This window comes from Enoplosus armatus, chromosome 16 (assembly GCF_043641665.1).
Source record: "Enoplosus armatus isolate fEnoArm2 chromosome 16, fEnoArm2.hap1, whole genome shotgun sequence".
Lineage (NCBI taxonomy): Eukaryota > Metazoa > Chordata > Actinopteri > Centrarchiformes > Enoplosidae > Enoplosus > Enoplosus armatus.
This window is the reverse complement of record NC_092195.1, coordinates 17,912,149-17,935,401: the sequence shown is the minus strand read 5'-3', so window position 1 is coordinate 17,935,401 and position 23,253 is coordinate 17,912,149. Positions and strand designations below refer to the sequence as shown.

Here is a 23,253-nt window from a genome sequence, read left to right as displayed (position 1 = left end):
TTATCCCCCTTATTAAGCATGTCAAATTCCATCAAATGTCTGCAATTGCCACTAATCACCAGCAGAGGTCAATAAAGATTACAGATAAGTGACTTCTTCTTCAGCAACAGACTGACATTCACAAAAAAGTGAAGTCTGTGTGTTTTAATACCATGCGAGTTGGTTAAGATGACATCCTTGGCCTTCAGAGAGCTTGGTGATGGATTGTTGAACGACAGACGATGGAAGTCGACGGTGTTGTCGCACACAGCGCCGGGGAAGCCCACGCTCCACTCGGCACTCTGGGAACAGTGAGCAGGGTCCAGCAAGGGGCTCATAGGAACGACTTTGTGGTCGATGTTTCCTGAAAACAAGGAAACACGGGTGACAGAGTTTAGTTAACCTGACGTATGCTATTTTCTGGTGATGCCTGACATCAACTGAACAGGATGTAACATGTCTTCAGTAAGATTTTCAACATACATAATCCCTTCTGATAATATGACTTATTTTCTGTCATACTAATTTTTACACACTGGCAGTTAATAACCCTGTAAATATAAGTAATATTATAATATATATAATACCGTTTGGCTCTCCATTATTGTATAAAAACGTTTAAAAATACATAAATGAGCCATGTTGTTGCACTGACATGTTCCTTCATTACCATAAACATGGAGACTGTAATTTAACACCGTCCTGTAATAGTCACTAGAACACAAATGTGTATTAATCCGCCGCTGAAAATAGTCCCCAACAAATGCACTATTCACTCCTGTTTGCGTAATGTTTGCTAAAAACTACAGTGCCCAGCTGTTTAAGGACATTAGACACTTTTTAGAAACTGTATTTTTGAGCAGATCTACATCTTCAGTAGGAACCAATAAGCTCAAGGCTCAATGTCACAGAGGCAAGGTAGGCAGACAGATCATTCACATAACTACGTGAGAAAAGTGAACAGTAAGAGACTAAAGACTGAGTACCTGTGAGGGAGCCATCCGTGTCCACCAGCTGCACCTCATGCTCCCACCTGAAGCCGGCCTTGTTGGGTGAGTTGAAGTACTGGACTCCAGCAAACCTGACAGCCCAGCCGCCACACCGATCCACACACGTCCCATCGATTGAGGCGACCCCGATGGCTGAGCAAGAGCTGCGGTCGAAGTTGATGAACTTGGTGTTAAGGACGCTCAGGCCGTCCTCCAACGGCGCGATGACACCTCGTTTCGTGCAGTAGTTCTCTCCCAGTCCGAGCTCGTCCACGTGGCCCACGATGGTGCTGTTGGACATCGTCGCCCCTCCGTCCTCTCCGAAGCGGCTCACGGCCCACTGCAAGATGCGCTTGGCTTCGATGCCAGCTTTCTCATTGTTGACCATGACGAAGCTGTTGAACTGCACGGCGCCCACGTTGACCCACTCAGCACCTTTCTCACAGTTCCAGGTGGTGAGGGAGTGGAAGACAGCAGGCTCGGGGGTTTTGGAGCGGCAGCCGCCGTCCTTCATGGGGAAAAAGTCTTTGAAGATCCAAAGGCCGAACCAGCCCTGAGAGTGCACGGTGTTGTTGTAAAACTCACCGAGGGGGACCTTCTTCTGGCAGATGTTTGAGTCGTAGGACGGGCCATCAGGGTGCTCGTGCATGCGGTACCAGAAGCCGAAGTGGGTGCCCCCCGCGGCGGCGTTGTGGCGGACGATGTTGTTGGGATTGGTGACCCAGTAGGCGGCGGGAGTGACGTCGTCGTTCAGCAGGCTGGTACTTTGTTTGACAAACACAGCCAGGTTGTACTGCAGGATGTTCTCCGTCTCAATGCCGTCCTCGATGAAGAAGGCCCCGCCCATGATGTCGTAGATGACGTTGCGCTCCACCAGCAGCCGGTGCGTGTTGTGGATGGTTACGGCCCTGTTGAAGGTCTGGTGGATAGCGCAACCCCTCACGTATGACTTGTAGTCGACGTTTCCCATCAGATGCCAGTGGATGGGATAACGTCCGAGCCTGAAGGCCTGTCCTGCATGGAAGACCTGTGGCATAAAAGCATAAAGACCTTTAAGTTTATCATTTCAGTTTGTGTAAATACAGACGTACATATAAAAGGAACAAAAACGAACAGATTGTGAGGATGAGGAGAATTAGAAAAACAATGTAATTGCTGTCAACTGAATCAGCTGTAAAAGAACAAGAAGCATTTCACCTCAACATATTCCAGTCTGCCGATCGCAAGATTCTCATTCGGTCTGGGTGCGTGGAACATGATGCAGCCTCCGAACTGATCGCTGCCGACCTCTTCTCCAAACCTTCCTTGGAAACAGGTTTGGGTGGCGAATTCACCTACAGCACAGGGACAGAAAGATGTTGATACCCCATACCCCTATGATAATACACCTGATGTTGTTGTGTCTTTGTTATTAAACTGCCCGCTGCTAATTTCATTGGATATATTCATAATTGAATTAAAAGCTATTGTTTTTTCTTTGAAAGGCTTACAGTAGTATTCAATGCGAATCTCTGCTTGTTAACCTAAAGGAAAGCTAAAACAATTAGTGGCTGAATCGACTTTCTGGTTCCATCAGTTAAAATATGTTTACTTACTGTTTTTCTTGCTTAGGGTTTTGGGTAATTATCAGGTTCATCAATATGTTGGTAAATCTGAAGTCGTCAGTTTGAATATACAGCAACGTCATGTCTCTTATTCTTTACATTTACACAACCTTTAATGTAAAGTCGAATCAGAAAAGTTCAGAAACATCTTCCACTAAAACACGGCACCTGTGTTGAAGCCATCGGGGCAGGCTTCGATCTTGTCGTTCCATTCTTGGTGTTGGGAGCCTCGTACCACGATGTTCCTGGTGAGGAGACCCACCTCAGCTCGGCCCTCAAACACCGTACCGTCAGGCAGCGTGACGCTCACCCCGAGGTGAGTGTACTTCAGCGGTTCGGTCAGGGTTAGAGTCTTTCCATCAGCCGAGACGGCGGAGATCCTCCTCACCTCGTTCTCTCTCTGGCTGTGCCTGGAAACAGAAATAAATTACTTCTACCTGCAGCTCTGTAACTTTGTTTTATCAGTAGTGTCAGTCAACAGAATATACAGTAATACAGTAGACATGATTGGCCTGCCCAAAGCTTTGAAAAAGAGACTTTTTCTCCATTATGATTGGATTTAGTTAAATTCTTAGAAATATAGGAAACAGGAAGAAGTGAGTAAATTAGCTGTAGCTAAGTCTATCTCTGCAGTTTGGTTTTTACATGCTGTTATTTTTATTTATGTAAATATGTATGGGTTTTTTTTTTACAAAACATACACATTTCTATAGCATAATAAGTTTTATACAGTGAGGTAAGATGTCAAAAAGATTCTTGTCTTAACTCAATTTTGCCCAAATTTGTTGTTGCTGCGTTTTGACTGGAGGGAGGAGGTAATCGCTGTATTTTTAAAAAGCTTTTTCCTGGTGTTCCTTTTCAGGTTTCTTTTCATTCATGACTTCGAGAGCTCGCTGTACCTGTGGCCGGTGGAGGCGATGACAATTTCATCTCCCACTTTCCATGTCACCTCCTTCATCAGGGTCAGTGTAAGGGAGCCGTTGGTTGCAGTTTGGGCCAAGTGGGTCCACGGGACGGGAACTGGAATACCTGGAAAAACAGGTTGTCAACAATGACTTACACCTGAGGAGGGCAGCTGAGGTGTCACCAATAATAACATCCCTGCAGGACACATAACTCAAATTACTGAGAGTACCATTATCTGACATAGTGACGTGTAATCATCATACTTAAAGTTACAAAAGTATAAGTATTCATTTTGCTGAGCGGCCTGTTTTATAGTGTTATATTATATTATTATCACTGATGCATTAATGTGTGTGCTGCATCTTTGTTGTAGTTGGTTGAGATGGAGCTGATTTTTACTCACCCTCAATCAAGTACCTCAAGCTTGTGAAGATATTTCTATCTATAATTGAGTTAATCAAAAATAAATAAATAATTGTATCTCGAAACAAGAAAGAATATAGAAGCACTAAAATTAAGAAGAATTTATTTAAAAAAGATTATTTTTTGGACAGAGCCAGGCTAGCTGTCTCCCTCTGTTTCCAGTCTTTATGCTAAGCTAAGCTAACCGACAGCTTGCGGTAGCTTTATATTTAACACACAGACATGAGAGTCGGTATTGATCTTCTTGTCTGTTTGAAGACGTTTGCGTGTGTTCATACCATGCAGGTCCAACACTCCCTCCCTGACAGCCAGCGTCTTGGTTCCATAAACAGGAAGTTCAGGTGAGCGCTGGTTTCCGTGAAGTGTGATGATGGCTTTGTGCTGGAATGGTGCCCCCTCCTGGCCGATCTGGAGCCGTCCGCCGTCTGTGATCAGGATGTTTTCTGCCTGCAGCTCGATGTCCGCTTCATCAAACATCAACGTCCCTCCTGAGCACAAAGAAGCAGCGGGTTACTAACTAAATACTGGTGGGAAAGAAAGAGTTTTATGTTCTTGTATTGAGCATGTACACTGTATGTGAGGTCCTCAAGCTGGGGAAGTTTGACTTTCACAAACATGTTTTCATTTTAATATATTATACTATTGACACCAGTTATACCAATACAATACTGAATTCAGAAAATGCTTGTTTGTGTCCTCATTAATCAACAACTTCTCTAGTGATCCTACAAACTTTGCACCCAAAAAAATGTATATAAATTATAAAGTCTTGAGTGACCCGAAGATGAGAAAAAAGAAAAATATACAGGTAAATACAGAAATGGAGGAAAAAAATGTTGAAATCTAAGAAAAAGAAAACATGATAAAGTAATTTGTGTACCTTGAATAAGGAGCATTTTCAGGACAGGGGTGCTGGTGTCCAGCAGGATGGTCTGGCCTTTCGTGATGACGGCAAACGAGCCCTTCTCGGGTGGAGACAGACCACCCCACGTGAACCTGGACGACCACACGTCGATGTAGAAGAAATCTGCATTATCCTAAAGAAAGAGACAAACACTGGATTGAGACAAACGCCCTCTAAAGGTATAAAATCAGTCTGATTATATTGTTGATGTGAAGCTGAACTCTCTTACCGTCTTGGCGATGCCGCGGTCTCCGACGCTGACTCGGACTTTGGTCTCCTGAGACTGTCGCTGAGCGTTCGTCACACAGATGATGTGTGTGTCGTTGGTGGATTGAACGTCACACACGGACCCAGCGATGGTCACGTTGACTTCATTCCTGTCAGTGCTGTAAGGTGGGAAAGTAATTAACTGATGAATCAGTAGAAAGATGAATCAGATTAAACAAAAGCTTATATTTATATTTATATTTGTGACATACATATTATATGTATATAATGAAATGTGATATATAAAAGATACAATAACATACTTTATTTTAACATAATACACCCATATACTATACTGATATAATGTAATATAATTTACCCTACTTTAGCATACAAAATATCATCAGTCCTCTCCTAGGATAATAAAACACAGTAGCACATTAGATAATACTATACTACATACCTATAATACACCTTATATTATCATATGACATAAAATTATGTTATATTATGTTACGTTATGTCTTACATGGTAGTATTTTATATAATTATCTTGTATGCTATTGTACAATACCATCCTATATAAAATGGTATACAATTATATGAACTATTATAATTTAATATAATTCCATATAGAATCATATAATATACTATAATATATACTATATACTCTATATACTATACTGTACTATAATATAATGCAGTATGGTACATTACTGTGTAGAAGTACATTATGTTATTGTATCATTTATGTCTTTCTGTGGTATCTCGATATAATAACTATTCAAACTATATATATGTATGCATATAATGTATATGTTATAATGCACACACTGTTCATTATAATGTGTTGTACAGTTGTGTCAGTTCAGGGTGTGTATATAAAACTGTACATTGAATCTTTATTCTTGGCTCTATGTGTTGATAATGACTACATGTGGAAATACTAATATTCTTTGTCGTGTAAAATAATAATAATAATAAATAAAAGGAATTGTATTAACAAAAATTAGATCCATATATTGTTTAAGTTTTGGAAATCACTTCCCGCCAAATGTAACAAAATGTCAAAGACGTCCCATGAAACAGAAGCAATTGTTTTGTTGTAAATTGAGCACTTAATTCCCAACCAGTGGTCCATGATCTGGGTGTGACTCTCCATTGTGTCATCTGTACACGCCGGAGTCTCCTCCTGTACTGCACCTGAAACCGGAGCCGGTGATTGTGAGCCGGGTGCCTCCAGCGGTTCCCCCTCTGCGCGGAGAAACGTCGGCGATCACCGGAGTCAGCTGAGATTTGTAGGTGAAGCCGTTTGATATGTTGACGGAGTCCAGCGGGTTCAAGACAGCAACCACGCAGCTCACCTCTGCCTGAGTGCCTGAGAGCAGACAGGACGCCCACGTGCAGACAACGACAGAAGGACATGAAGAATCAAGAAGGAACAAGCAGCCTAAGAAGTTATTGTCTTATCTGACATGCCTGTCATTTTGTCGTGCGATGAAAGGCTGAGAACATTCCTCGTAGACAGAAGTCTGTCTCATTTTAGTGCATTTAAAGTTCAACTTAGACGGAACCGGTTTCTTATAATGAGTCTGGAACCAAATATATCAGAAACTAGCAGGAACACATTCTTTCCATAGAAAAAGCCTTTAACCCTTTAACCCTGTGACATTTTGAATTAGAAATATGGAAAATATGAGGAGCAGCCCCTGCGTTGTTGTTGTTTGTAGAAGGTTTGTACAGGGATGTACAAAGTTTGGTTTCAGAAATCATGATGAAATTGGTCATCGTGCCTCCCATTATAATAATGGCAGTATTACAATAAACAAATACATTGGAAATATTATATAAAGCTCTCTGTTGCTAATGTAATAACCTGTTGTGTTGAGATTGAGATCCTTGATAGACACCTGAGACTTAAGGAAAGATAATTAGGAGAGCAGCACTGTCCGAATGGAAACTGTTTAGAGAGATTTTAGTGAGTAAATCAAACTGAAACTTTTGAAACTGGAGGGACAAATACAGGATTTTAAAAAGTGACATCACCTGTGGAAATTACACCGTTGGGGATGTTTCTAACATAGTACTGCGCTTTTCTTGTTGATTGTTGTCTAATTAAAGCCTGTTTGGATGTATAATAATTTCTTATATTATAAGACCACATTTCTTTTCTGTCTAAATAATAAATGATTCAGTTTGAACAATAAAGAACATTACAAAATCAGTCTTTTTGTAATTCAAATTATTTTAAGACAACCATCACCCATCATTTGAAATCTGGACACCAGTACATTTGATCAGCAGACTGTACCAACATGTTTTAAACGTCTCCTTTTATTCATTGTTTGTTTGAGCTCAGTAGATCATCCTGGTGAAATAAACGAATCTAAACGTACCGTTGTTGAATGGAGACTGGCAGTACAGGCGGCTCGATGTCGACATTTCTCTGTGAACTTCACACTCCTCCCCGCAGATCATCACAGTGGAGTTGTGCGGGTCAAACCCTGAACCCTGCACCGACAGCAGAGCACCGCCACCAAAACTGCCTGAATCACGGGCGAGGGAGAAAGAACTTGTTCTGTTGTTGTTGATAATGTATGAAAGTTGAATAGTGAGGCATAACAGCAGCAAAGAAAACAAAGAATACAAGGAAGAAGATAAATATAGAAAGAAAGAATATAGAAGGAACCACAAAAGCACCAGTCAAACATATTGTTTTATACATGTTCATAATGTGAAAACTGTTTAGTCTCTGCTTACCCTCGTTGGGCTGCACGCTGCTCAGAGTCAGCTCATACGTGAACGTGACGTCTGACTGGGCGTGACCTTTGACCTGGTGATGCAGCACGACCCGGTACGCCCCCCCCGGGTTGTCTCCTGCAGTGCACTGAACCTGCGTGTCGGAGACCGCGGACACGTTGCAGGGGACGTGGTTTATGGCGACGGAGACATGCTGAGAGTCGTTGCCGAATCCTGAACCTGTCAGTGTGACGGCTGCACCGCTCGGCCCTGTGGGAAACAGACAGAGAGGAAGACGAGGTGACGAGAGGAAGATTACACAGGACTGGATGGATTATGGTGGAAAAATACTTATTTTAAAAACAAGCACCCCCATTTTTGTGCACAAAGCTGAGAATAACATATCCAAAATAAAACAATTGGTGTTCTTGAAGCCTTTAGATTACACTCATGATCCTGGTCTCTTCAGAAAGACTACTCTTTGGAGTTTACTATCAAAATGTAAGAATTAGTCTAAGTGATACTGAACCGAATATACAGAGGCATAAACATGGTAAAATGTACTTTTCTTTTCTCACAGATTGATCTTTGTTCTGTATACACTCCTGTAGCTGTTGTCAGAGTGATATTGGTTGTAAAATGGTTCACACAAATTTAATGGTGAGGCTTTGAAAGAAAGTATTGTTTTTCAAGGTTGATTAAGGAATCGAACAAATGCCATCCTCAATAAGGTAACAAACTCTCCTCCTGACCAGAACTCAGGCTGCTGCTTGATAAGGGGTAGTGTTACTATGACTACAGGACGTAGAGGACCATAATTACCAGTGGTGGGGCTGATGGAGCTGACGACAGGAGTGTGGGCTGCAGAGTAGGTGAAGTTGAGAGGAGGATACTGCACCGAAAAGACCTGGATGTTGACGGTCACCAGCCCCTCGCCGCGAGGAGCCGTCAGGCAGCGAAGCCGACCCGGCATCGCCTCCTGAATCTCGCAGGGTTGGCCACCGACCATCACGCTGGTGTTCCCCGGAGCGAAGCCGTTTCCTGTGAAGACGAGAGAGGTTCCTCCTGCCAGGCTGCCCACATCGGGGCTGAGGACGGCTTGGGCACGGCTGCTCAGGGTGACGGGACCGGATGCAAGGCCTTTACTTCTCACGATCACTTTGACCGGGTGGTCGCCCGCAGGCAGAGCGTTCACTCTCAGCGAGATGTTGCCATCAGTCACGGCGGTGACTTCCAGCTCCGTGGTGCTGGCAAACACTGCCACGTCATCCACCCTGCTGCCAAACCCTGAGCCAGAGATGGTGACGGTGGTCAGATCGCTGATGCTGTCGGGGGAAATACTGGTGACGGCGGGAGTCGTGGAAGAAGAGTACGTGAAGGAGCAGTTTGAATGACAGGAGCTTTGGATCCTGCCCAGGTAGAAGACGACATCCCCGGTGTGAGGCTCAGAGGGAGAGGTGTCACAGACGATACAAGTGTAATTGAGCGACACAACAGAGCACGGCATGCCGGCTACAGTCACTCGTCCCTCAGAGAAGCCAGAGCCGTGGATGAGGAGCCGGGTGTGGCCGGTGGGGCTGCCGATAGGAGGCGAGACCGAATTGACCACAGGCAGAACCACAAAGCGGCGGCCGAGCTCGTTTGGCACAGCGATGATGGCGCTGCCGAGGTTGTTGACTCTGACGGCCACGAGGTGAGCGACACCGATGGGAAGTTCGCCGTTGTAGCTGAGACGGCAGTTGATCTCAGAGTCAGAGCTGTTGATCACCTGACAGGGCTGATCTCCCACTGTCACCTACAGGACACAGAGACACCGGTGAGAGTCACGACAAGATCTGTACGAGGATTCACTTCATTTCACAAGATGACTGAAGTCTTTGTTCAGTTTTGGATGCCGACAACGATGATAAAGGATCTGCAGAATCTGGAAAAACACACTGACTGGTGACGGATTAACTGGGCAGCTTTAACAAAAGTACACTCTGCATATTTTATACGTTATAAACTGTGAGTGAAATGTAAAGAAGGGTTTAAGTATGTGTGGCGAAGTGTGTTTGTTTACATCAATTACAAATAGTGTTTTAATAACTGAATATATAACTGAATATATATTGCTGTATTGTGCAATTTGATTGATTTCTTTACTTTTTAGTCTAATTATCCTATTGTCATTGTCAGTTGTATTGTTGTCAAATACAGACGTACTGATCTACATCGAGCCGTTCAAATAGTTTTCTTAGTTTTAAAAGCTGAACGTTTACTTTTTATTTAAGCTGAAGACTTTTGGAAAAGTTACTGATATGAAGTGTCAATGTTTGCAAAACAAAGAGAAAGAAAAAAAACAGAACAGAACAAAAACAACAACAAAAACAAAACAAATAAATCATTATAGTTTTGCTGCACTGAACACTATTGTATGTGCTCTCCAGCACAATATCTCAGTGAAGGGTTAGAATTAATCTGCCGATTATCGTTTGGTCTATAAAACATTAGAAAACTGTGAAAAATGTCCATCACAATATGTGATGACCTCATTAAATGTCTTTGTTTAGCCAAAACCCAAAAGTATTCAATTTATTATCTTGTAAGAACAAGAAAAATGGAAAATGTTAAAATCCATTTTTTTTTAACTTTTTGCTTGAAAAATGACTTAACTGATTATCAAAATAGCTTTTGATTAATTAAAATAATGAATCAACTAATGTTGGCAGCTCAAAGTTTATCGTCATTATTATAAAAACGCTGCTAACCTCATTAGCGCAGGCGGTGTCGCTGAAGCCTGTGCCCTGAATGTGGATGAGCTGGTGGTACGATCCCTGGTTGGGGGAGATGGAGTGGACTGTGGGGCTGGAGCAGGCGGAGGCGCTGAAGGAAATGCTGTCTGAAGTCTTGTTGGTCTGTTGGCACTGAGGAGAGGCGACGCACTGTTGGGCTTCTCTGGAGGAGCGACGTGAACCTGAAGGGGAGACAGTTTTAATCCAGCAAACTTGGAACTGTTTTTATTTTGACTTGGATCTGAGTTGTTGAGTTTTTGTCCTGTCCAAGATAAACTTTATTCACCTGATCTGACTTGATTTATTTTCTCTTATTAATGTCTAATAATATAAATGATTAAAAAGTCCTCTGGTATGATTTTTACTGAGGATGGAGCTGCTGGCTGACAGCATCTCATCCACATCTATACATTTACCTCCTGTCACCTGTCTGGCCTCCATGCCTCCCACACTGACAGAGACCTCGCTGCTCTTCTCCTCCCGAGGCTCCACTTTCACGACTCCCTGCAGCAGCCTGACGTTGGCATCATCTATGTAGCCACTGCTGTAGTAATACACACCGGGGGCAGTGAAGCGGTAGCCAAAAAAGCCTGAGGGCAGCAAGAGAGCGAGAGGGAGAGCTTGTAAATATGTGACATCAAATCTTCAAGGACTCCTGGACATGGTGTGTTTTTGTCTCTCTTGCATGATGCAAGGTGTAACACATCGCATGAGACACATATCTTATTTATCACAACATCGCAGACACTAAAAGGAAAAATTCAGTTGAAGAGGAAAAGGTAGCAATTTTATTCCACTAAGAAAAGGATGAACATGGACCATAATGCGATGCAAGAAAGTATTAGCCACAATTCTAGCTTTAGGGTTATTACCATTTCTGTTTTTCTCTCCATTCAGGCAATAAATCTACAACTGAGCACATGTGCATCTTAACTGTACATTATTATATTTGTGCAGTGTGTGAAGAAAGAACACACAGACACAAACCTGCATAACAAAATAACACTTCTCAAGCAATGAACATCACAAACTGATGTGCGTAAAAACAATTTAAGGGTGGATTTTTCTTATAATTTGAGAGAAGCTCAATCAGGGAAAAGAGTTTGTCTCATAGTAAATGAGACTGACTCAGTATTCTACCTTTGGTTGTCTTGGTCTCTCCACTGTTGAATGGTCCCCCTTCGTAGGTGGTGCCACTTGGACTGGAAACACTGAAGACCCGGTACATGACTCTGGGGGCTGGAGCCTCCCAGCGCCACGTTACTGTGTCTCCAACAAACACCGTCAGTGAGGCCGGACTCCATGCATAGCCTTGTCCATAACCTGGAACACACAGACAAATGTAAAGTTAGACTAAAATGTATTCATGCAATATACACATTAACAGACAGATTAACAGGAGATATTTCATTGAGGTTACGTAACATGTAATTCAAATACCTTCCTATTCTAAAGATGGCTAATTATGGAAAAATGGAGGTCAAACTGGTTTTGAAACAGTTTCTGGCTTCAGTCACACTTAATCCACAGGTGACAGCTTCCTTGCTTGCGGCAGTTTCTAGTAAATTAATCCTCTTTTTGTTGTACTCTATTTTAGCCTACTCAGATTTAGTTTGACACCTGCAAAAAGGATCGAAACATAAACCTACTGCGGTGGGAGCCCTGGTTGGTGACGACGTGGGTCTTCTCCTCCGACTGCACAACACACTGCAGCTCATTCTCCGAGGCGGCCTTCACTTCACACTCGGTTTCTCCTGTCACACCACAAACCAACACAAAACAAGTGTGAAATCATATATGAAACCTGAAGCAGTTGCATTGTAGTGCTGCTTTTCCACATTTGCATGTAGTTACATCACAGTCGATCACCACCAGCTAGTAGCCCTACGAGGTTTCCCCTCAACTATTATTTTGATGTTCAACTCCACTGACAAAATCTAATTGTGTGCTGACAATTTTTAGTAGATTGTAGGTAGAGATTATTGCAGTGCTAATAAGTCTATTTGAAATAGCTGGGCCTCGTGTTGCTTACCGACGGAGACTTTGTTGTCAGAGGTGTTGTTGCTGAAACCAGATCCAGAAACAGTTAGTCTGGTTCCTCCCATTAAGGAGCCAAACAGTGGGGAGATGCTGTGGATCTCCAGGATGTATTCAATGGTGGCGTTCACACCGTTGCTATGAAACGAAAAAGCAGAAAAGAGTCCAATTAAGTCCCAAATGAAGCATCTTTTCTGGCTTGTGAGCAAAACTGAGGATGTGATATCCGTATCCGTAAGGTGAATCATTAGTTGTAATATGAAAAGAAATAAGTATAAGTAAAAAGGAATATTGAAATGTCTCGTGTAAATATCCTTTTTGTGTGTGCATGTAGCCATTTGTTATGTTTTCTGAGTGGGGACATTTTGTACAATATGATTTTTTTTTGATAAACATCTACTCTTACATCTAACTCTTAAACAATGTGCAACAAAAGCTCTGAAAAAATTCAAAACACTATCAGCACTCTTTCATTTGTTGTGTAACAGATGGACTGATGCCCGTGAGAGTATTTCCAAATCACTCAGCTGTACCTTGTCTGGGGGTAGCCATTGTTTCCAACCTGTACATCCACCTTGTACATGCCAGGCGGCAGCACAGGGAGCCGGCAGGTGATGGTCGTCGCGGTCCACTGCACGGTGACGCACTCCTTCCTGCCTACAAACACGACGCTGTCGTTGTCTTGGCCTCCCAGGTTTGAACCCTGGATGGTGAGAACTCGATGTCCTACACAAAAGAAGTCAAAAAAGGGAAGGGAAGATAATTAGCACTTGTCACCCGGTTGATTCCTCTCTATTTTTAAAAAAGTATTGTCCTGCAGATTAACATGTATTCTTGTTGTGTGGATGCTTCTGTACTGTTCACTATAATTACATGGGATGACATGTCGGTCTCTTCAGCTCAGATTCTCAAGGTTTAAACAAACAGAAAAAACCTGCAAGTCAACATTACGTGACACAAGAGCAAAACTAATGAGGTGACAGCGGTAACAAAAGGTCTCTGCACGCTCCAGATGATGCTGAACTGTAAAGCCCAAATAACAACATCATGCTATTCCTCTTCCGTTCAGACACATACAGCATCAGCCGTCAGACAGGCATCTCAGGTGATCTATGATCACAAATTCACACAATGTAACCTCAGTTACCCCAACATTCACAGGGAGAGCCCTGATGTTGACTATTAGTAGCCTGTTAGCCTGTACTACGCCAATAGATAACCGAGAAGTTTGTGAATGTTATGAGGCGTGGCATTGAAACTCAATGAATAAACAACCCATCCTTTTCTTTTCATGAACAGACTATATAATGGGTCTGTTGCATTCACTGGACAGATAATATTTCTATTGACCTTTAAGGACAAAACCCTTCTTCCCCATTAAACTCCATTCAGCTATACACATATAAGAACATAATCCAAGCACTCCTCTGGGTTTACCCGTCTCAGTAACGCTTTATAATGATCCTAAATGCGTGGATACAATTCATAAAGGCGGAAATATTAAAGACCCTCTACTCACCAATCACAGTGGTAGTGTGGGGACTCAGGCCTGAGATCTGGGATGTGAGGCTGTTATCGTAGGTGAAGGAGCTGCCGGTTGTCTGACTCATGTTTCCCACCATCACTGTGACGGTCTGTGATCCTGCAGTCCCCTGAAATAAGTGATACAAACACTTAATTAATTAATAAGTAATAAGTAATAAGTAAGATGTAGTAAAACGTCAATCACTCAATCATTTCAATATCAAAATTAGTGAGATGCATAACAGATACAGTCTGTACACTTACTGCTGGCGTTCTGCACTTCAGCTCAGTGTCACTGGCATGAACCACTGCGCACTCCTCACTGCCGACAGTAACCGTGGTGTTCTGCTTGAAGCCGAAGCCTCTCACCGTCAGCAGTGTGCCTCCTGGGAAAAGAATAAAGAAGATAATGGTTACACTTAAAATAAATAAATAAAATAAATTAGAGCCAGAATTTAATCACTGTATGTGTTTTAAGGTTCTTTAAGGTATTATAGAGGAAGTGATTCTGCTTTTGATTTTTTGATAAATAATAAGATAAACTGGGTTACTTAGTTCAGTGTTGTGAGTAATGTCTTACCTGCCACGCTTCCAGAGAGCGGGGAGAAAGAGGAAACAATGAGCTGGTAGGTGAAGTGGAGCATGTCGCCGCCTGCGTTACCCAGAGAGGGGAAGCTGACCAACACGGGGTAGGTACCAGCACTGGCGCTGCCCAGCCTGCACACCTGAGTGGTAGCTGAAATACAAAATCTGGTAAAACCCCCGTTCACTAGATAATAAACAGCTGATTCATTTTAACATAAGATACAGTCTACAGCCTCGTTCACTTACCAGTGACCTCTTCAACATGGCACCTGGCCTTTCCCACAGTGATGGAGGCGTTTTCACGACTGAAGCCAGTCCCAGTCACAGTCAGAAGAGTCCCAAGGCCATTAGATCCTGAAAAGGTTCGGAATATTTTACGATTTGTTCCTTCCACCAAAGCCTACTGATTTTGAACTGTTTGTTTTGAAAGGAAATTGGTTGCATATATCACGCTTTAAAAAAGTCAATCAATAACCAACAATGCTTCATGTTGAATGAACAAACAATATTTCTGAAGGACACCTTGAGATGGGCTGATTCCAGTCACAACTGGAGTCGTGTCCTCGGACCATTCAAACCCACAGTCACCAGAACACTTTGAGGGGATGCCATTGATGTAAACCTCCACCTGCAAACAGCATCACAAGACTTCTAATCAAAAATGTCGAGTTTAAGATATAGAAATAGAAATAACACGCTGGGTTGGACTAATCACTGTCAGTGTAGCTGTCAGTGTAGCTGTCAGTGTAGCTGTCAGTCACTTCAATACAAAGCCGTTATTTAACAGCATGCAAACACAAGAATCAAATCCGAGACTGCAGACTAAAATAGGACTTGCTCTACAGGATTTATAGTATGCAAACACACAAAGTAATAAGTAGTGTCCAAAGCAGACATTTGACTGACTGGTAATGGTGAAACCCAACACCAGATGTGCCCGAGGCACAGGTTGAATCACAGGTTGTACCTGTGGTTTGGTTTCCCAGACACGGAGGAAGTCTCCTGTCAGGCTTCGCATCAACAGTCCTCCCTTTTTCCTCTCATGGACTGAAACAACGACGTTTTTGCCGACAACCGACGAGTCGTCAACCTGCAATGAGAATAAATCACAATCAGGACTAAAGCTGCTGGACTCTTTTTACCTGTAGAAACTTTAATGTCTTTAATGGACATTCAGTACGAGTAAATACTGCTAATAAAACTACTACCAACATCCTAGTTACTCTATTACTGCTAGTACTTGCACTATTACTACTGCTGCTGTAGCTACCGCAGTACTACTGTTACTATTGCTATTAGTTTAGTAATTTTTTACTTGTACAAATATCATAAACCCAGACAACAGAAGTTAAACAGATGTGAGGTCAAGGAGCCGTCGGCCTGTACAGTGGACAGTCATTTAAAAAACAAGAATTATTCAAATAAAATACGTATAAATATGAATGAAATGGGTAAAATGAGAGACATAAAAAATAAACAGAGCTAAGCAGCACCAATCAGCTGACAATAATAGACATTTTCAAGATTAATTAGAAATCATAAAAACCTTGAAATTATATCTTGAAGGAATCAAGGAAATATTGGGCATGTCTGGTTTTACAAAATGGAAGGTGAAGACTGTCAAACTGTCTCGTTTTATGAGAAGAAATTAAGTTTGAAGAAGTTACTAAATGATGGTCTTGATAGAAAGTGTCAAGAACATATATTCATATGTAAACACACATATATTATAAATACATATTATAAAAAAGATATTATAAACAAAACAAAACAAAAATCAATAAACTAATGTTCAAATAAAGACGTGGAGTCTGACCTGGATCAGAGGCTGGTCTCCGGGTTTAGTGAGCCACTCGACTCTCCACTTGGGACGTCTGCAGCTTCCCTGCTTTGCGACGCTGACCTGACCGATCCCTGCGATTCCCTGCAAAGCGTACTTCAGGTCCTCCTCGCCGATGTCCACCGACAGACCTGAGAACAAGCACAGGTTGTGTTAAGAGTGCTGACGATGACAACGATGCAACATTCAAAACAACGCGTTTACTTACAGGTGGGAAGCACACACAAAGAATGACTGAAGCTATTGCTAATTAATAATGTATTTTATACATATATATTCATAATGTGATTATTTTAAACTTGAGAGACATGACAGATACTTCTTCTTCTGTGTTGATGGACAGTGTTTGATTTCTCAGTGTAAAGATTAGATTCTACTTGTGCAACAACGTGCATTCAGCCTGGACAGTTAGAGTTGTTCCAATGCAAATACTACACTTGTCCGTCTGACCTACCTTCAGCTCGGCCTCCATAAATCTCCAAATCAAAGGTGCCGTTCAGAGGAGGGCTGGCTCTGTGAGGGCGAGTGATGGTGACGGTGGCCTCTCCCTCCCTGAACTCAGCCACGTCCTCGCTGCTGTTGGACATCTATGAAATACAAGTGGAGAGAGAATTTGGCTTTGGATTTGGCCATTTTTCTAATACACAAGCATCTTCTCAAAACCCTAAATAGCATGTGTCACTTTTAACATACCACCATGCCTGTATGTCAAGACTGAAACAAAATGATATCCTTGATGTAGTTAGACAGACGTCTTTCTCTGTTTGGGGATCAATATGTGGAACTCCTTTAAAGAGTAATCAGTCATTATTTGTGTTTTCAGAAGTTTTATATGTATTTTCTTATTGAGTTTTGTGTATTTTTATAAAAGCAGCATTGCTTATAAAATACTATAAATATTGTGGTACAGTACATGGCACCGGCCCCTGCCATATACTTATATCCCTATAAAAATAAACATCAGCTTAGTTAAGAAAACAACTCCTGTTTTTGGATACACACATAAAAAAAACCTCACCTGCAGAGGGAAAAGGGTTTTAAAATCATTACAAACACTGCAGGATGAGGTAACAATGGATTCATGTCAGATCAACTGTCAGATTTAATTGAAACAAATGTTAAAACAGACACTACACCCTGCAGTCACACTTGTTCGTGCCAGTCTTTGCACAGTAGCCTGCCGCGGCTTCCACTGTAATCTGTTAGGCAAATGACGACTGCACAGCATGTCGAGGCATGAGACACATACAGGATCATTGTGGCGCCTCTCCGTGCTGTAAGTTATATCACATGGCCGTGGGCTACAGAACATTTCCTCTGTTTTTATGAGTCACACTGCTGAAGCAACACTGTTCCTTTCAATGGGGCATCTGGTTTTCCTTGTGGAAAGTCCTCCTCTTTGCTGTTTCAAAGAAACGTTATCGGGATCTGTTGTATAAGATAGATTGGTATATGCTTGTATTGTCTTTTTTGTTGGAGCTGTCCATGTTCTGAGTACAGTTAGTACAGTTGCATCACAGCAGAAAGACTCGTGTTGATTTTATTTCACAAGAAACACAAACTGGGCAGATTAGAGAGTCCAGACTGTCGCTGCAACAGACCCTGACTGTACTGAAGTAAATCTTTCCTCATTTACATAACTCAAGAAGTTAGGATCTCAGCAGCTAAAAACACTTTCTTTACAGCGTGTCTTGAAAAATACTGTCCCATTAAGAAAATATTGAGGCCCAAGGAGGGCGGTTTATGTTTTGGGGAGTGTGTGATTAACTGACAGGTAGCTGCCATTCCTTACTTCACTTCAGCTTCACTCTGGGCTCCAAATCTGTGTTTCCTGGCTCTAAATAACAAAATGAACCTGAACTGGATGGACAGTGCATCTGTGTTTTCCTGCAGTCTACACTGCTGCACAAACACGGAATACGCAGGTGAAAAACTATCGATCGAGATCTTTAATGTGACATTGTTAAATAAATTCAGTCAATCAGTTACCTGCAGGAAGCCAACTCGTAGCAACGGGAACCCAAAGGCACATTCTATTGGTGTGGCTTTGATTTCGTAGCTGATCCGTGAAGCAGTTGATGCGTCTTTGTTGACAGCGATCACCTGGAAGGAATGACCAGAGCGCTCAAAAGGTGGAGGCCTCCTCTTGTGGGGAACAGCTGTAAGAAAACAATGCGCAGGAATGAAATAAACTTAAAATAAACATCTAAGTTTTGGTATTTGTCATCTGCACAGGAACTGCTCCCAAAAATCAACTACTATCATATTGTACCATTTTCATCACTTGTGGTGGGTCTCCTTCCGATGTGAACGGCATCCACATAGAAATCTGCGCCTGAGACGTCTTTGTAGAGGTAAAACTCCAGCAAACTGTATTTACTTCCAATATATTCTGTCTGCAGGGAACTCTGCAAGTCCATGCATTTGTAACTCCATCTGTCAAGAAAGAATAACATTTATATGCTGCACTTTTGCTGAGAAGTTTGCATATATCTGAAAAATCACTTTATGGTTTTCACTGACCTGTGGCTCTTAGTGAAGAGAGTGTCGATCGTTGCAGTCTCTGTCTTGGTTTGGCCTTGGCTGTTGCGGTAAGTGAACTTCATTCCAACTTCATCCTTCAACATCCCCTTGTACGCAAAGCAAAGCTGGAAGAAAATAAATAGAAAATGTTTCAAAATAGTTCAATCAACATTTTATAGACAGTAGGAGCAAAGATTTAATCACACATCGGGTCCAAACCAGCATGTTGTGGTACGTTTACTAACTACTTTCTTGCTTGCATCCATTTGTCCATTTACATGTAAATTCTGTGCTAATCTAACCAGCTGTACAAAATGAACAACACTGAACAAAGCAGTGGTGTGTTTTACCGTGGGATGGTTGTCCAATGAAACTGGTTTGTAGGTGCCACCAGACTCTTTGGTGTAACTGTCCTTGAAAAGAACCTCGGCGTTCTTCAGCGACCACAGGCCACAGAAAGCAGAGTTTTTCACTGGAGTCCCTTTCTCAGCACTATTGAACTGGCGAGCGCAAGAAATCAGACAAACTGTGAGAAGCTCTCCAAAGATTTGTTAGTATTTTCAAGGTATGAACATTAACGTACGAGTGTTAGTCACATTTCTCATTTCACATTTCTTTTCTGCACTGCACAAACATGTGTGTGTTTTTTTTTTGTCCCCACTGACCTGAGAGTTGTCATTTTCAAAGTCATTGAAGTATTTCACATCGGTCCCTTCGGTCGTCACAATCTCACCGGGACACTCGGCTTTCATCACGTCCTCCAGGGCCGACTGCACCTGTTCACAATCACACAAGCCGGATGTTAGTATTGTTTCTACTATTCAACACCGTAGATACTGTATCTGCGCACAAAGAGAGACAGAGAGACTTCGGGTTTCAGCATTTTTACACAACAGACCTCAGACTCAGTTGCGTTGAAGGCGATGGGCTTTGTAGGGATTCCTCCCCAGAGCAGAGTGAAGGTCTCCATGTTGCTTCTCCCCTTCGTAACCTCAGCAACAGTGACGTTGGTGTCGGAGCCAAAAACCTCATAGTGAAGAGGTTTGAAATCCCCTGCAGTCAAAAAAAGACAGGTGATTAATTTATTTATTGCACTTTGGCGGCTAAAATCACAGATACAATCAGGTATCCAGACGCCATATAGGAGAAAGTAGTTTAAAGTTGATTCTGAAGTCACTTTGAATGTGAATGAAGGACAACAACGACACACTTCAACACGCTCTTCATACCTCTGTCAGAATTGAATGAGACTGTGAAGTGAGATCCTTGACTGTCGCTCTGTTTGGTGACCTGGACTGTGTCGGGTTTGATGGACCAAAGGTTGTTCAAGGCCGCTTCCATCACGTCTGGTGAGGCGCTGACAGCGATTGGTCCTAAAGAAGAAAAAGACAAAGCTCATGAACAAACTTAATGGCTGCTATATACTGCAGTTTAGGGTTTTCCTTCTGTGGCTACCAATGCTAAAATGTATGCAGTCATGCCACATTAAGATAATTAATGTACAAGATACAAATGTACCAAATGATTTCAAGGATCATGAACAAACGTGTATGCAGTCATTATACTTTAAAACACATTACCAGTGTTTGCGTCTCCATAGCCCAGGCTGAAGAAGGTGCTCGCACAAAGATGGCTGGCACAGCTGCTGCTGACGGTAACCTTCTGGACCTCTTTGACTCCGGCGACATTGCTGGGCCAGGATTCAAAGGTTACCACCTGGGCAACGGTGAGAGAGAGGTGGACAGAGGATCGACAGTAATTCTTTTACAACCTGCTACATTTACTTCCACCTCATTTAGTGACTTCCTACTTTCTCCAAAATGACTTTTAACAAACCCTGGAGAGCAGATGTGAGTTAAATATGAAGGTGGAGAAAACAATAGCGCTAGCAATAATGCTAGCATTGTAACAGCAGGAAAACACTAACTTTTCCTGTCGAGAAAGCTGCATCCTTTGCTTAAAACACATTGGTATCTCTGACCCCAAAAACTGAGCTAGAAAGCTAGAAACACCCAGAAAGAAGGATAGAAAAAGCTGTAACTTATTAGAGCATGCTAATCTGTCATTAGCTGCTTTTAAACGTGTTGAAAAAGAGCATATGATTTAATTTCAGTGGATTAATTATTAATGACAAACCGGATAGAGAGGTGTAAAATACAGTTGGAAATATGCTTATTCACAGATCAATACCACTTTAATATCTGTATGTTAACTATGAAGCTGGAGCCAGGAGCCCACGTTAGCTTAGCATAAAGACTGGAAACAGTCCAACAGTACCACCACCTCTGAAGCTCACTTCATTATATATCGTTTGTTTAATATACACAAAAACTGAAATATAGAACAGGCAAGTTGTGGTTTTATGGGGAGTTACATGCTGGACTATTTCTTGGCCGGGAGCAGTGACTTCCTCAGACAGAGCCACCTAGCTATTTCCCCAGTCTTAATGCTGAACTATGCTGACAGTCTCCTGGCTGTAGCTTCATATCTAGCATACAGATAAGAGTGGCATCGATCTTCTCATCTAACTCTCGGCAAGAAAGAGCGTATTTCCCAAAACCATTCCTTTAAGGGGGGGTGACTATGATCTGGGATGTGCTGTGTTTAACGGAACAAAGCTACAGGTTAGCAGCTACATACCTGTTCCTCATCGAACACGTCGTATTCAGCCACGATATTCTGAACCTCATTGACAGCATCGTTCGTCTGGTCTTCTGTAAAGGAACTCTCCTCCTGGAACAAGGCGAGGTTGAAGCCGGCTCGACCGCCATATTCTTGATGCAGAACTTCCATGTAGTAGCTACAGAAAGAAAAAAAACCTTTTAAATTATTTTCAAGGGAAACAAAGTTCACAGCTACAAGGAATACGGTGTACTGTGAATTAATCATTTGTTTTCAAGAGCTAATTAGAGCCATGTACTTACGGTTTTCCTTTCTCTAGAGCCAGTACTTCAGACTTTTGAGATTCCAGTTTAGTGATATCTGAGACAAAATATGGCTGGTGCGCAACTTTCACCTGAAGTGGAGGTTGTGAAAAAAAAAACATGTTACAGGCTGGAAGTGTATGAAAATGTGTGCAAGATTTCTCAGGTAATCTTTGATTGTTTCCAATGGAAACATGGCGTGATTTAATTTGATTTTGTACACTCAGATGAACTAAATCCTCTATTCATACCTTGTCTTCTGGGCGGCTGGAGCTGCTGAGGTAGAGTTCACATCGGTCGTCACATTGGAGGTAAATTGTGTAGTTGCCGCTGGCTGGAGGGACTAAGAAGCCTCTGGATCGTGAGGAGAAAGTATTCAATTCAAAAGCAAAGGGGTGCGGCATGGAGTCGATCCACTGTGTCCAGTATCCGGTGGTGTTGTCATTGTAGTTGCGAATGTCAGTCAGGTACCGGGGTCTTGTGTTGTTCCACACCTCCATCTTCAAGCCTCTTCCACCTGGGTTTAATAAAATGGAAATAAATGGTGGTGCATCCAAATTAGAGCAGAACTCAATCAAAATCAATGAGTCAATCCATGGTAAAATTAAACATTCACCGGTTCTAGCTGCTCAAATGGGAGAACTTTTTTTTGACATATATGATAGTAAATTAAATAATTTTGTGAATGCGTCACCAGGCAATTTCTGACATTTTACAGACAAAGCTATCGATCAATAGAGAAAATAATCAGCAGAGTAATCGATATAAAAATAATCATTAGTTGCATCTCTAGTCAGAAATGACTATTCAACATCTGGGTGGCGAACAGTGAGGCACTCTCTACACGGTATATTAATATATATTAAAATACCAAACAAAATCAAATCAAATTTTATTAAAATTATTTTCAGCTGAAGCCAAACGGTCTAACAATGAAACATTGTTGGCAGAAACCAACGTTACTGCAAGCTCTTTTGCATGCTGTATACAAAATAAATAAATACCCTTGAATCACATGAGACACCCAGGAGAACTCATCTAACTCTTTAGATTATATTAAGGGCTCTTGGTCTTATTGTTTGGTTTCAAGCAAGTTCATTTAGTTTAACAAAAAATGGTTGCAGAAATCACAAATCGGTGTCCGTATTTACTGTTGGCATCAGATGAGAAGTCTTTTGTATGATCAGAAATATGTGCTTTCGTCACGGTCAGGTAACAGATGATCTCGCTACAGAACACAGCACATCAAAGTCAACGAGTCTTGATGAACTGTGACAAGTGATGAGATAAGATCA

General features: G+C 42.0%; 1 protein-coding gene across 1 annotated transcript in view; it reads right to left on the bottom strand.

Moving 5' to 3' along the window:
• Positions 1–23,253, bottom strand: part of pkhd1l1.1 (PKHD1 like 1, tandem duplicate 1) — a 40,465-nt gene that overhangs the window by 12,520 nt on the left and 4,692 nt on the right. Inside the window, exons 13-49 of the mRNA XM_070922180.1 lie at positions 22,210–22,475; positions 21,959–22,050; positions 21,675–21,834; positions 20,615–20,750; positions 20,264–20,407; positions 19,933–20,087; positions 19,631–19,810; positions 19,385–19,534; positions 19,035–19,159; positions 18,784–18,947; positions 18,501–18,670; positions 16,966–17,098; positions 16,488–16,642; positions 15,639–15,761; positions 15,194–15,299; positions 14,918–15,025; positions 14,667–14,822; positions 14,351–14,472; positions 14,082–14,214; positions 13,096–13,288; positions 12,558–12,700; positions 12,175–12,279; positions 11,666–11,848; positions 10,942–11,115; positions 10,502–10,707; positions 8,574–9,546; positions 7,773–8,021; positions 7,409–7,558; positions 6,216–6,390; positions 5,035–5,191; positions 4,782–4,938; positions 4,180–4,389; positions 3,472–3,601; positions 2,741–2,982; positions 2,166–2,302; positions 966–1,995; positions 152–343 (exon numbers count right to left, since the gene is read on the bottom strand). Coding sequence (XP_070778281.1) covers positions 152–343; positions 966–1,995; positions 2,166–2,302; positions 2,741–2,982; positions 3,472–3,601; positions 4,180–4,389; positions 4,782–4,938; positions 5,035–5,191; positions 6,216–6,390; positions 7,409–7,558; positions 7,773–8,021; positions 8,574–9,546; positions 10,502–10,707; positions 10,942–11,115; positions 11,666–11,848; positions 12,175–12,279; positions 12,558–12,700; positions 13,096–13,288; positions 14,082–14,214; positions 14,351–14,472; positions 14,667–14,822; positions 14,918–15,025; positions 15,194–15,299; positions 15,639–15,761; positions 16,488–16,642; positions 16,966–17,098; positions 18,501–18,670; positions 18,784–18,947; positions 19,035–19,159; positions 19,385–19,534; positions 19,631–19,810; positions 19,933–20,087; positions 20,264–20,407; positions 20,615–20,750; positions 21,675–21,834; positions 21,959–22,050; positions 22,210–22,475 — 7,584 coding nt within the window. The remainder of the gene's footprint in view (positions 1–151; positions 344–965; positions 1,996–2,165; positions 2,303–2,740; positions 2,983–3,471; positions 3,602–4,179; positions 4,390–4,781; positions 4,939–5,034; positions 5,192–6,215; positions 6,391–7,408; positions 7,559–7,772; positions 8,022–8,573; positions 9,547–10,501; positions 10,708–10,941; positions 11,116–11,665; positions 11,849–12,174; positions 12,280–12,557; positions 12,701–13,095; positions 13,289–14,081; positions 14,215–14,350; positions 14,473–14,666; positions 14,823–14,917; positions 15,026–15,193; positions 15,300–15,638; positions 15,762–16,487; positions 16,643–16,965; positions 17,099–18,500; positions 18,671–18,783; positions 18,948–19,034; positions 19,160–19,384; positions 19,535–19,630; positions 19,811–19,932; positions 20,088–20,263; positions 20,408–20,614; positions 20,751–21,674; positions 21,835–21,958; positions 22,051–22,209; positions 22,476–23,253) is intronic.